This window comes from Procambarus clarkii, chromosome 14 (genome assembly GCF_040958095.1).
Source record: "Procambarus clarkii isolate CNS0578487 chromosome 14, FALCON_Pclarkii_2.0, whole genome shotgun sequence".
NCBI lineage: Eukaryota > Metazoa > Arthropoda > Malacostraca > Decapoda > Cambaridae > Procambarus > Procambarus clarkii.
The window spans coordinates 38,285,292-38,297,785 of NC_091163.1; the positions used below are offsets into that span (position 1 = coordinate 38,285,292).

At 61.2% G+C, this 12,494-nt stretch overlaps 2 protein-coding genes across 2 annotated transcripts in view; one reads left to right on the plus strand and one right to left on the minus strand.

Annotated features, from left to right (window-relative positions):
- Positions 1-92: 92 nt before the first annotated feature.
- Positions 93-4,914, minus strand: LOC123772672 (larval/pupal cuticle protein H1C-like). Its single transcript, XM_045765959.1, has 2 exons — positions 4,893-4,914; positions 93-592 (listed from the first exon to the last, which is right to left on the minus strand). The coding sequence occupies exons 1-2, from the start codon at positions 4,912-4,914 to the stop codon at positions 93-95; spliced, it is 522 nt and encodes a 173-aa protein (XP_045621915.1).
- Positions 4,915-5,586: 672 nt separating this feature from the next.
- Positions 5,587-12,494, plus strand: part of rtp (MORN repeat-containing protein retinophilin) — a 77,156-nt gene continuing 70,248 nt past the window's right edge. Inside the window, exon 1 of the mRNA XM_069324498.1 lies at positions 5,587-5,902. The gene's annotated coding sequence lies outside the window, so the exon portion shown is untranslated. The remainder of the gene's footprint in view (positions 5,903-12,494) is intronic.

Genomic DNA, 12,494 nt, shown 5'->3' on the forward strand with positions numbered 1-12,494 from the left:
ATTTTGGGGCTTGGCATCCCTGCAGCCCGGTCCTCGACCAGGCCTCCTTTTTTTTTTTTGTTTGTTAATAATTGCCCAATGATAAAACTGTGTCAAAATGTAGCTTCTTGCCATGGAAGGTTGGCATGGCAGGAGGTTGCCACAACTGGTTGAGCATGGCAGAAGGTTGCCACAACTGGTCGAGCATGGCAGAAGGTTGCCACAACTGGTCGAGCATGGCAGAAGGTTGCCACAACTGGTCGAGCATGGCAGAAGGTTGCCACAACTGGTCGAGCATGGCAGAAGGTTGCCACTACTGGTCGAGCATGGCAGAAGGTTGCCACTACTGGTTGAGCATGGCAAAAGGTTGCCAAAGCCAGTAGAGCATGGCAGAAGGTTGCCACTACTGGTTGAGCATGGCAGAAAGTTGCCACTACTGGTAGAGCATGGCAGAAAGTTGCCACTACTGGTTGAGCATGGCAGAACGTTGCCACAATCGGTAGAGCATGGCAGAAGGTTGCCACAACTGGTTCAGCATGGCAGAAGGTTGCCACAACTGGTAGAGCATGGCAGGAGTTGGACAAGCCTGATTTTGATGGCACATGATCTGAGGCTTATCAAGTTTGAAGGATGTTGGTCAAGTCAATTGCTATTTCTTCATGCAACAAGAAGTTTGAGATACATTGTGTTAACGTCCTTTCTTTGGCCATTGTGGCAGTGTTGGCCAGGGGGAGAGGCCACTGTGGCAGTGTTGGCCAGGGGGAGAGGCCACTGTGGCAGTGTTGGCCAGGGGGAGAGGCCACTGTGGTAGTGTTGGCCAGGGGGAGAGGCCACTGTGGCAGTGTTGGCCAGGGGGAAGAGGCCACTGTGGCAGTGTTGGCCAGGGGGAGAGGCCACTGTGGCAGTGTTGGCCAGGGGGAGAGGCCACTGTGGCAGTGTTGGCCAGGGGGAGAGGCCACTGTGGCAGTGTTGGCCAGGGGGAGAGGCCACTGTGGCAGTGTTGGCCAGGGGGAGAGGCCACTGTGGCAGTGTTGGCCAGGGGGAGAGGCCACTGTGGCAGTGTTGGCCAGGGGGAAGAGGCCACTGTGGCAGTGTTGGCCAGGGGGAGAGGCCACTGTGGCAGTGTTGGCCAGGGGGAGAGGCCACTTTGGCAGTGTTGGCCAGGGGGAAGAGGCCACTGTGGCAGTGTTGGCCAGGGGGAGAGGCCACTGTGGCAGTGTTGGCCAGGGGGAGAGGCCACTGTGGCAGTGTTGGCCAGGGGGAGAGGCCACTGTGGCAGTGTTGGCCAGGGGGAGAGGCCACTGTGGCAGTGTTGGCCAGGGGGAGAGGCCACTGTGGCAGTGTTGGCCAGGGGGAGAGGCCACTGTGGCAGTGTTGGCCATTGGGAGAGGCCACTGTGGCAGTGTTGGCCATTGGGAGAGGCCACTGTGGCAGTGTTGGCCAGGGGGAGAGGCCACTGTGGCAGTGTTGGCCAGGGGGAGAGGCCACTGTGGCAGTGTTGGCCAGGGGGGAGAGGCCACTGTGGCAGTGTTGGCCAGGGGGGAGAGGCCACTGTGGCAGTGTTGGCCAGGGGGAGAGGCCACTGTGGCAGTGTTGGCCAGGGGGGAGAGGCCACTGTGGCAGTGTTGGCCAGGGGGGAGAGGCCACTGTGGCAGTGTTGGCCAGGGGGGAGAGGCCACTGTGGCAGTGTTGGCCAGGGGGAGAGGCCACTGTGGCAGTGTTGGCCAGGGGAAGAGGCCACTGTGGCAGTGTTGGCCAGAGGGAGAGGCCACTGTGGCAGTGTTGGCCAGAGGGAGAGGCCACTGTGGCAGTGTTGGCCAGGGGGAGAGGCCACTGTGGCAGTGTTGGCCAGGGGGAGAGGCCACTGTGGCAGTGTTGGCCAGGGGGAGAGGCCACTGTGGCAGTGTTGGCCAGGGGGAGAGGCCACTGTGGCAGTGTTGGCCAGAGGGAGAGGCCACTGTGGCAGTGTTGGCCAGGGGGAGAGGCCACTGTGGCAGTGTTGGCCAGGGGGAGAGGCCACTGTGGCAGTGTTGGCCAGGGGGGGAGGCCACTGTGGCAGTGTTGGCCAGACGGAGAGGCCACTATGGCAGTGTTGGCCAGGGTGAAGGCCACTGGGGCAGTGTTGGCCAGGGGGGAGAGGCCACTGTGGCAGTGTTGGCCAGGGGGAGAGGCCACTGTGGCAGTGTTGGCCAGGGGGGAGAGGCCACTGTGGCAGTGTTGGCCAGGGGGGAGAGGCCACTGTGGCAGTGTTGGCCAGGGGGAGAGGCCACTGTGGCAGTGTTGGCCAGGGGGGAGAGGCCACTGTGGCAGTGTTGGCCAGGGGGGAGAGGCCACTGTGGCAGTGTTGGCCAGGGGGAGAGGCCACTGTGGCAGTGTTGGCCAGGGGGAGAGGCCACTGTGGCAGTGTTGGCCAGGGGGAGAGGCCACTGGCAGTGTTGGCCAGGGGGAGAGGCCACTGTGGCAGTGTTGGCCAGGGGGAGAGGCCACTGTGGCAGTGTTGGCCAGAGGGAGAGGCCACTGTGGCAGTGTTGGCCAGGGGGGAGAGGCCACTGTGGCAGTGTTGGCCAGAGGGAGAGGCCACTGTGGCAGTGTTGGCCAGGGGGAGAGGCCACTGTGGCAGTGTTGGCCAGGGGGAGAGGCCACTGTGGCAGTGTTGGCCAGGGGGGAGAGGCCACTGTGGCAGTGTTGGCCAGGGGGAGAGGCCACTGTGGCAGTGTTCGCCAGAGGGAGAGGCCACTGTGGCAGTGTTGGCCAGGGTGAGAGGCCACAGTGGCAGTGTTGGCCAGGGTGAGAGGCCACTGTGGCAGTGTTGGCCAGGGGGAGAGGCCACTGTGGCAGTGTTGGCCAGGGTGAGAGGCCACTGTGGCTGTGTTGGCCAGGGGGAGAGGCTACTGTGGCTGTGTTGGCCAGGGGGGAGAGGCCACTGTGGCAGTGTTGGCCAGGGGGAGAGGCGACTGTGGCAGTGTTGGCCAGGGTGAAGGCCACTGTGGCAGTGTTGGCCAGGGGGAGAGGCCACTGTGGCAGTGTTGGCCAGGGGGAGAGGCCACTGTGGCAGTGTTGGCCAGGGTGAAGGCCACTGTGGCAGTGTTGGCCAGAGGGAGAGGCCACTGTGGCAGTGTTGGCCAGAGGGAGAGGCCACTGTGGCGGTGTTGGCCAGGGTGAGAGGCCACTGTGGCAATGTTGGCCAGGGGGAGAGGCCACTGTGGCAGTGTTGGCCAGGGGGAGAGGCCACTGTGGCAGTGTTGGCCAGGGGGAGAGGCCACTGTGGCAGTGTTGGCCAGAGGGAGAGGCCACTGTGGCAGTGTTGGGGGGGGATGTAATGTATAAGAGAAACGAAGGGAAATAAATGAATAATGACATAATGGGTGAGGAAGGTAGAGAGGCGGGAGTAGCGAGGAGGAGTGTGGTAAGGTGAAAGGGAATGTTTGAAAAAGAGTCTCAATTTTAGTCTCTGTCTCAATGACTTTGAATTGTAATTTGTTCTCTGGCTGTCTCTCAATTTCTGTTGAACCAATCATATGTTTTGGTTCTGCATCTCTGTTTAGGTATGATTTTTGTGTGTTTGTCTTCCTCATATATCTCACAAAACTTGGCGTATATCTCATTAACTTCCTTGCCTAACAGTTTTTTTTTTTAGTTTAGTTCATTTATTATGCCCCCCATACCCATGTTGTGGGCGGTAGAGGAAGGGGTTACAGAGGCACATAATGGGCTCAGGGACTGAACCCCACAATTCATTTAGCTAAGCAAGTTACAATCTTGATGAGCTAGTTACAAGCTAGTTAGCGAGGCAGCTAGTACAAGTCGTCACATCAACAATGGGTTCGAGATCGACCACAAGTACAGTTTCTAAGTTAAGCAACTGACATATGTGGAGAGCCTAGTGTCACAATTGATATGTTTGTCCTGCACACCGCCCCCCATCCAGTGGGCAGCGGTGGATAGGTTACACCGCCCCCCCCCCATCCAGTGGGCAGCGGTGGATAGGTTACACCCCCCCCATCCAGTGGGCAGCGGTGGATAGGTTACACCGCCCCCCATCCAGTGGGCAGCGGTGGATAGGTTACACCCCCCCCCCCATCCAGTGGGCAGCGGTGGATAGGTTACACCGCCCCCCATTCAGTGGGCAGCGGTGGATAGGTTACACCGCCCCCCATCCAGTGGGCAGCGGTGGAAAGGTTACACCGCCCCCCATCCAGTGGGCAGCGGTGGATAGGTTACACCGCCCCCCATCCAGTGGGCAGCGGTGGATAGGTTACACCGCCCCCCATTCAGTGGGCAGCGGTGGATAGGTTACACCGCCCCCCATCCAGTGGGCAGCGGTGGATAGGTTACACCGCCCCCCATCCAGTGGGCAGCGGTGGATAGGTTACACCGCCCCCCATCCAGTGGGCAGCGGTGGATAGGTTACACCGCCCCCCATCCAGTGGGCAGCGGTGGATAGGTTACACCCCCCCCCATCCAGTGGGCACCGGTGGATAGGTTACACCACCCCCCATCCAGTGGGCAGCGGTGGATAGGTTACACCCCCCCCCCCCCATCCAATGGGCAGCGGTGGATAGGTTACACCCCCCCCCCCATCCAGTGGGCAGCGGTGGATAGGTTACACCCCCCCCCCCATCCAGTGGGCAGCGGTGGATAGGTTACAATCACTCAGTTACTACCTACAGTTAGCAAACTGGGGATATTTGGCTAAAATTTCTGGTAGCAGATCATTTTGAATGAAATATTGACACATCGTTGGAACATTGGTAATAGAATTGTCTCTAAATTCACGCAAGTCTTTCTAATTAAACTCACTCACGAACTTCCTAAAGTCCCATATAGTGTCCTCTCTTGAAATCAAGTTTTTCCAATGCTTAATTTGTCTTGGTTGTGAGAGAGTTGTCCCCCGAGTGTGTCGCCCTCCTTGCCTTGATCATTGTTATTTAGCATTGTTGATACTCCATAAACTGCATCAATATAGCTTCCTGACCCTTCTGTAGTACATTTATTATATGCTCAGTATCTTTGCCTTTATTCTCTTCATTTCTCTCATCCTTATCCTTTATAGCAGTGTTGGGTTCATTGGTCAGGGTCTTGCAATAGTTATTGTAGTTTAATTAAGCAGTGGAAATGGGAAAGGTGTTAACCTTCAGATTAATTGCTCATTCTTGAACGCTTCCATCAATTTATCCCAAGATTTTTTGATTGCTTTGTAATTTCTTATGGCACAACTCGCATTCAGTTGACTGCTGCCCAAGAGCAATTTCTTCTTATATCCCATAATCATCATACCCGTTCATCATAACTGCTACTAACTTGTAGAATATTAAAGTGGCTCGTTAGAGGGGCAGCTAGCAGCCTCCCCCACCACAGACGCATTCGTTAATTTTAAACCTAAGTGTATTAAAAATTGGCCTGGTCCCATATGTAAGTTAATATTATTACAGTATATATATCATCTATGTAAAGTTAGGTTAGCTGGTAAGGTTCTATTGGCGATTATTTATATTTGTAGTACGTGGGTGAAGCATTTAGTGTTGTGGTTCGAACACAAGTCGTCAGTGAAGCACTTGTTCCGGAAGTGTTCGGACGTCAGTAGTCGAGTCGTGCGTAAACAGTTTTTCATTCATAAATAGCTGGGGGTTGGCGGGTGCATGGAATGGACTTTGACCTTCGTTTATGAGGACAGGCTGCATGAACAGTTACAGATGTTTTGTGGCTGGATTAACGAGCATTTGACCTTACGAGTATATACGCTGTATTACGTGAACACCTGAGTCGAGGACTTCGAGCCGTTGAACTCGGGTCTCATTCCAGCTACTGAGACACTTTCCAAGAAGATGAGTTCCAGACACGACGACCAGAACAGCGAGACCGCAGTAGGTGAGAGGGCGGCCCTTCTCCTCGCTGGGAGCTGGCCTACTGTGCACACCAGGCGGTAAGCTGTACCAGTGTGTTTACGGTGTTTTTAAAGTTCCGTGGGGTAATTAACACACATTACAATTCGAACACTTAAAAAGATAGGACACCATTCAAAGAGAATGGTGTTTATGATTACTGAATACAGTCTTGGTTACAGCAGTCGGATGTTAGAAATGGTGTGACATGTGGTTAATTGGTGATAAGTTGAGAAGACAATGATTATTATTTATAATTAATTACGTCGTGCTGGAGGCGGGAAGTTTGAGCAGGGCCTGGGGGGGGGGTGTAGAGAGCATGAGCGGGGCCTGGGGGGGGGGGTGTAGAGAGCATGAGCGGGGCCTGGGGGGTATAGAGAGCATGAGCGGGGCCTGGGGGGGTGTAGAGAGCATGAGCGGGGCCTGGGGGTGTAGTGAGCATGAGCGGGGCCTGGGGGGGTGTAGAGAGCATGAGCGGGGCCTGGGGGGGGGGGGGGTGTAGAGAGCATGAGCGGGGCCTGGGGGGTGTAGAGAGCATGAGCGGGGCCTGGGGGGGTGTAGAGAGCATGAGCGGGGCCTGGGGGGGTGTAGAGAGCATGAGCGGGGCCTGGGGGTGTAGTGAGCATGAGCGGGGCCTGGGGGGGTGTAGAGAGCATGAGCGGGGCCTGGGGGGGTGTAGAGAGCATGAGCGGGGCCTGGGGGGGTGTAGAGAGCATGAGCGGGGCCTGGGGGGGTGTAGAGAGCATGAGCGGGGCCTGGGGGTGTAGTGAGCATGAGCGGGGCCTGGGGGGGTGAAGAGAGCATGAGCGGGGCCTGGGGGGGTGTAGAGAGCATGAGCGGGGCCTGGGGGTGTGTAGAGAGCATGAGCGGGGCCTGGGGTGTGTAGAGAGCATGAGCGGGGCCTGGGGGGGTGTAGAGAGCATGAGCGGGGAATGGGGGGGTGTAGAGAGCATGAGCGGGGCCTGGGGGGGTGTAGAGAGCATGAGCGGGGCCTGGGGGGTGTAGAGAGCATGAGCGGGGAATGGGGGAGTGTAGAGAGCATGAGCGGGGCCTGGGGGGGTGTAGAGAGCATGAGCGGGGCCTGGGGGGTGTAGAGAGCATGAGCGGGGCCTGGGGGGGGTGTAGTGAGCTTGAGCGGGGCCTGGGGGGGTGTAGAGAGCATGAGCGGGGCCTGGGGGGTGTAGAGAGCATGAGCGGGGCCTGGGGGTGTAGTGAGCTTGAGCGGGGCCTGGGGGGTGTAGAGAGCATGAGCGGGGCCTGGGGGGTGTAGAGAGCATGAGCGGGGCCTGGGGGGTGTAGAGAGCATGAGCGGGGCCTGGGGGGTGTAGAGAGCATGAGCGGGGCCTGGGGGGTGTAGAGAGCATGAGCGGGGCCTGGGGGTGTAGTGAGCTTGAGCGGGGCCTGGGGGGGGGAGGGGTGTAGAGAGCATGAGCGGGGCCTGGGGGTGTAGTGAGCATGAGCGGGGCCTGGGGGGGGTGTAGAGAGCATGAGCGGGGCCTGGGGGTGTAGTGAGCATGAGCGGGGCCTGGGGGGGTGTAGTGAGCATGAGCGGGGCCTGGGGGGGGTGTAGAGAGCATGAGCGGGGCCTGGGGGGTGTAGAGAGCATGAGCGGGGCCTGGGGGGTGTAGAGAGCATGAACGGGGGCCTGGGGGTGTAGTGAGCATGAGCGGGGCCTGGGGGGGTGTAGAGAGCATGAGCGGGGCCTGGGGGGGGTGTAGAGAGCATGAGCGGGGGCCTGGGGGTGTAGTGAGCATGAGCGGGGCCTGGGGGGGTGTAGAGAGCATGAGCGGGGCCTGGGGGGGGGGTGTAGAGAGCATGAGCGGGGCCTGGGGGGGTGGGGGTGTAGAGAGCATGAGCGGGGCCTGGGGGGGTGTAGAGAGCATGAGCGGGGCCTGGGGAGGGTGGTGTAAAGAGCATGAGCGGGGCCTGGGGGGGTGTAGAGAGCATAAGCGGGGCCTGGGGGTGTAGAGAGCATAAGCGGGGCCTGGGGGGTGTAGAGAGCATGAGCGGAGCCTGGGGGGGTGTAGAGAGCATGAGCGGGGGCCTGGGGGGTGTAGAGAGCATAAGCGGGGCCTGGGGGGGTGTAGAGAGCATAAGCGGGGCCTGGGGGGGTGTAGAGAGCATGAGCGGGGCCTGGGGGGTGTAGAGAGCATAAGCGGGACCTGGGGGGTGTAGAGAGCATAAGCGGGACCTGGGGGGGTGTAGAGAGCATAAGCGGGGCCTGGGGGGTGTAGAGAGCATAAGCGGGGCCTGGGGGGGGGTGTGGAGAGCGTAAGCGGGGCCTGGGGGGGTGTAGAGAGCATAAGCGGGGCCTGGGGGGTGTAGAGAGCATGAGCGGGGCCTGGGGGGGTGTAGAGAACATGAGCGGGGCCTGGGGGGTGTAGAGAGCATAAGCGGGGCCTGGGGGGTGTAGAGAGCATAAGCGGGGCCTGGGGGGGTGTGGAGAGCATAAGCGGGGCCTGGGGGGGGTGTGGAGAGCGTAAGCGGGGCCTGGGGGGGTGTAGAGAGCATAAGCGGGACCTGGAGGGGTGTAGAGAGCATAAGCGGGGCCTGGGGGGTGTAGAGAGCATAAGCGGGGCCTGGGGGGTGTAGAGAGCGTGAGCGGGGCCTGGGGGGGGGTGTAGAGAGCATGAGCGGGGCCTGGGGGTAGTGTAGAGAGCATAAGCGGGGCCTGGGGGGGGGTGTAGAGAGCGTGAGCGGGGCCTGGGGGGGTGTAGAGAGCATGAGCGGGGCCTGGGGGGGTGTAGAGAGCATGAGCGGGGCCTGGGGGGGTGTAGAGAGCATGAGCGGGGCCTGGGGGGTGTAGAGAGCATAAGCGGGGCCTGGGGGGGTGTAGAGAGCATAAGCGGGGCCTGGGGGGGTGTAGAGAGCATGAGCGGGACCTGGGGGGTGTAGAGAGCATAAGCGGGGCCTGGGGGGGTGTAGAGAGCATGAGCGGGGCCTGGGGAGGGTGGTGTAAAGATCATGAGCGGGGCCTGGGGGGTGTAGAGAGCATAAGCGGGGCCTGGGGGGTGTAGAGAGCATGAGCGGGGCCTGGGGGGGTGTAGAGAGCATGAGCGGGGCCTGGGGGGGGTGTAGAGAGCATGAGCGGGGCCTGGGGGGGTGTAGAGAGCATGAGCGGGGCCTGGGGGGTGTAGAGAGCATAAGCGGGGCCTGGGGGGGTGTAGAGAGCATAAGCGGGACCTGGGGGTAGTGTAGAGAGCATAAGCGGGGCCTGGGGGGGGGTGTAGAGAGCGTGAGCGGGGCCTGGGGGGGTGTAGAGAGCATGAGCGGGGCCTGGGGGGGTGTAGAGAGCATGAGCGGGGCCTGGGGGGGTGTAGAGAGCATGAGCGGGGCCTGGGGGGTGTAGAGAGCATGAGCGGGGCCTGGGGGGGTGTGGAGAGCGTAAGCGGGGCCTGGGGGGGTGTAGAGAGCGTAAGCGGGGCCTGGGGGGGGGTGTAGAGAGCATGAGCGGGGCCTGGGGGGGGGTGTAGAGAGCGTAAGCGGGGCCTGGGGGGGGGTGTAGAGAGCATGAGCGGGGCCTGGGGGGTGTAGAGAGCGTGAGCGGGGCCTGGGGGGGTGTAGAGAGCGTAAGCGGGGCCTGGGGGGTGTAGAGAGCGTAAGCGGGGCCTGGGGGGGTGTAGAGAGCGTGAGCGGGGCCTGGGGGGGGGGGGTGGTAGAGAGCATGAGCGGGGCCTTGGGGGGGGATGTAGAGAGCATGAGCGGGGCCTGGGGGGGGGGTGTAGAGAGCATGAGCGGGGCCTGGGGGGGGGGGGTGTAGAGAGCATGAGCGGGGCCTGGGGGGGGGTGTAGAGAGCATGAGCGGGGCCTGGGGGGTGGGTGTAGAGAGCATGAGCGGGGCCTGGGGGGGGGGCAGAGAGCATGAGCGGGGCCTGGGGGGTGGGCAGAGAGCATGAGCGGGGCCTGGGGGGGGGGGCAGAGAGCATGAGCGGGGCCTGGGGGGGGGGGTTAGAGAGCATGAGCGGGGCCTGGGGGGGTGTAGAGAGCATGAGCGGGGCCTGGGGGGGGCAGAGAGCATGAGCTGGGCCTGGGGGGGGGCAGAGAGCATGAGCGGGGCCTGGGGGGGGGGCAGAGAGCATGAGCGGGGCCTGGGGGGGGCAGAGAGCATGAGCGGGGCCTGGGGGGGCAGAGAGCATGAGCGGGGCCTGGGGGGGCAGAGAGCATGAGCGGGGCCTGGGGGGGCAGAGAGCATGAGCGGGGCCTGGGGGGTGTAGAGAGCATGAGCGGGGCCTGGGGGGTGTAGAGAGCATGAGCGGGGCCTGGGGGGGATGTAGAGAGCATGAGCGGGGCCTGGGGGGGGGTTAGAGAGCATGAGCGGGGCCTGGGGGGGGGTTAGAGAGCATGAGCGGGGCCTGGGGGGGGGGTGTAGAGAGCATGAGCGGGGCCTGGGGGGTGTAGAGAGCATGAGCGGGGCCTGGGGGGTGTAGAGAGCATGAGCGGGGCCTGGGGGGGTGTGGAGAGCGTAAGCGGGGCCTGGGGGGGTGTAGAGAGCGTAAGCGGGGCCTGGGGGGGGTGTAGAGAGCATGAGCGGGGCCTGGGGGGGGGTGTAGAGAGCGTAAGCGGGGCCTGGGGGGGGGTGTAGAGAGCATGAGCGGGGCCTGGGGGGTGTAGAGAGCGTGAGCGGGGCCTGGGGGGGTGTAGAGAGCGTAAGCGGGGCCTGGGGGGGTGTAGAGAGCGTAAGCGGGGCCTGGGGGGGTGTAGAGAGCGTGAGCGGGGCCTGGGGGGGGCAGAGAGCGTGAGCGGGGCCTGGGGGAGGTGTAGAGAGCGTGAGCGGGACCTGGGGGGGGGTGTAGAGAGCGTGAGCGGGGCCTGGGGGGGGTGTAGAGAGCGTAAGCGGGGCCTGGGGGGGGGTGTAGAGAGCGTGAGCGGGGCCTGGGGGGGTGTAGAGAGCGTGAGCGGGACCTGGGGGGGCGTAGAGAGCGTGAGCGGGGCCTGGGGGGGGTGTAGAGAGCGTGAGCGGGGCCTGGGGGGGGGGTGTAGAGAGCGTGAGCGGGACCTGGGGGGGTGTAGAGAGCGTGAGCGGGGCCTGGGGGGGTGTAGAGAGCGTGAGCGGGGCCTGGGGGGGTGTAGAGAGCGTGAGCGGGGCCTGGGGGGGTGTAGAGAGCGTGAGCGGGGCCTGGGGGGGTGTAGAGAGCGTGAGCGGGGCCTGGGGGGGGTGTAGAGAGCGTGAGCGGGGCCTGAGGGGGGGTGTAGAGAGCGTGAGCGGGGCCTGGGGGGTGTGTAGAGAGCATGAGCGGGCCCTGGGGGGGTGTAGAGAGCGTGAGCGGGGCCTGGGGGGGTGTAGAGAGCATGAGCGGGGCCTGGGGGGGTGTGTAGAGAGCATGAGCGGGCCCTGGGGGGGTGTAGAGAGCGTGAGCGGGGCCTGGGGGGGTGTAGAGAGCATGAGCGGGGCCTGGGGGGGGGGTGTAGAGAGCATGAGCTTTTGAGCATGCAAACCATGCTCTGAAACTCTCCCTGGACAGATGTAATATGACCCATTATCACTACACCAGAAATAAATATCTCTTTGATATCCCCAGGGTCAAACTTAATCTGTGTAAACACTCTATGCAAATTAAGGGACCTAGTCTATGGAACTCACTCCCTAGTGAATTGAAAATCTGTAAAACTTTTGCCTTATTTAAAAGCAAAACCAAAAAGTACCTAATTTCATCTTCTTAGTTTCCTACACTGAGCTTTAAATTTGCTCTGTACCTAGTGTCACCCAATCTCCTAATTTTTATGTAGTATCAAACAACCTTATCATTGTGTTCATTGCTGTCTTCTTTTATGTGCTAGCCATATGCTGTATTGTGACCACCAATTTTTGTCAACTACCATTCAAGCTGTCACTGCAATCAATCATAGCTACCTATGTGCTTTAATTTACTGTACCTACAATTTTCTCTCATCTTCTTTTTTTCATTCCATGTAATCTGTTATCATTTTTTTGTCTATAAATTTTGCAAGTATTTACCTCCTTAAAATTTTCTTAGATTAAGGACCTGCCCGAAACGCTGCGCGTGCTAGTGGCTTTACAAGACTGTAATTACCATATTATGTATCCTCACATTCCTTATGTACATTCTTGTATATGCATAAATAAATAAATGAGCGGGGCCTGGGGGGGGGGTGGTAGAGAGCATGAGCGGGGCCTTGGGGGGGGATGTAGAGAGCATGAGCGGGGCCTGGGGGGGGGGGGTGTAGAGAGCATGAGCGGGGCCTGGGGGGGGGGGTGTAGAGAGCATGAGCGGGGCCTGGGGGGGGGTGTAGAGAGCATGAGCGGGGCCTGGGGGGTGGGTGTAGAGAGCATGAGCGGGGCCTGGGGGGGGGCAGAGAGCATGAGCGGGGCCTGGGGGGTGGGCAGAGAGCATGAGCGGGGCCTGGGGGGGGGCAGAGAGCATGAGCGGGGCCTGGGGGGGGGGGTTAGAGAGCATGAGCGGGGCCTGGGGGGGTGTAGAGAGCATGAGCGGGGCCTGGGGGGGGCAGAGAGCATGAGCGGGGCCTGGGGGGGGGCAGAGAGCATGAGCGGGGCCTGGGGGGGGGGGGCAGAGAGCATGAGCGGGGCCTGGGGGGGGGCAGAGAGCATGAGCGGGGCCTGGGGGGGCAGAGAGCATGAGCGGGGCCTGGGGGGGCAGAGAGCATGAGCGGGGC

Bases quoted from the DNA above. Each gene is read 5' to 3' on its own strand.
- LOC123772672 (XM_045765959.1), bottom strand. From the start codon at position 4,914: ATGCTAAATAACAATGATCAAG. The intron at 593-4,892 runs GCAAGGAGGGCG...AAACTTGATAAG, and splicing joins GCTAAATAACAATGATCAAG to CCTCAGATCATGTGCCATCA.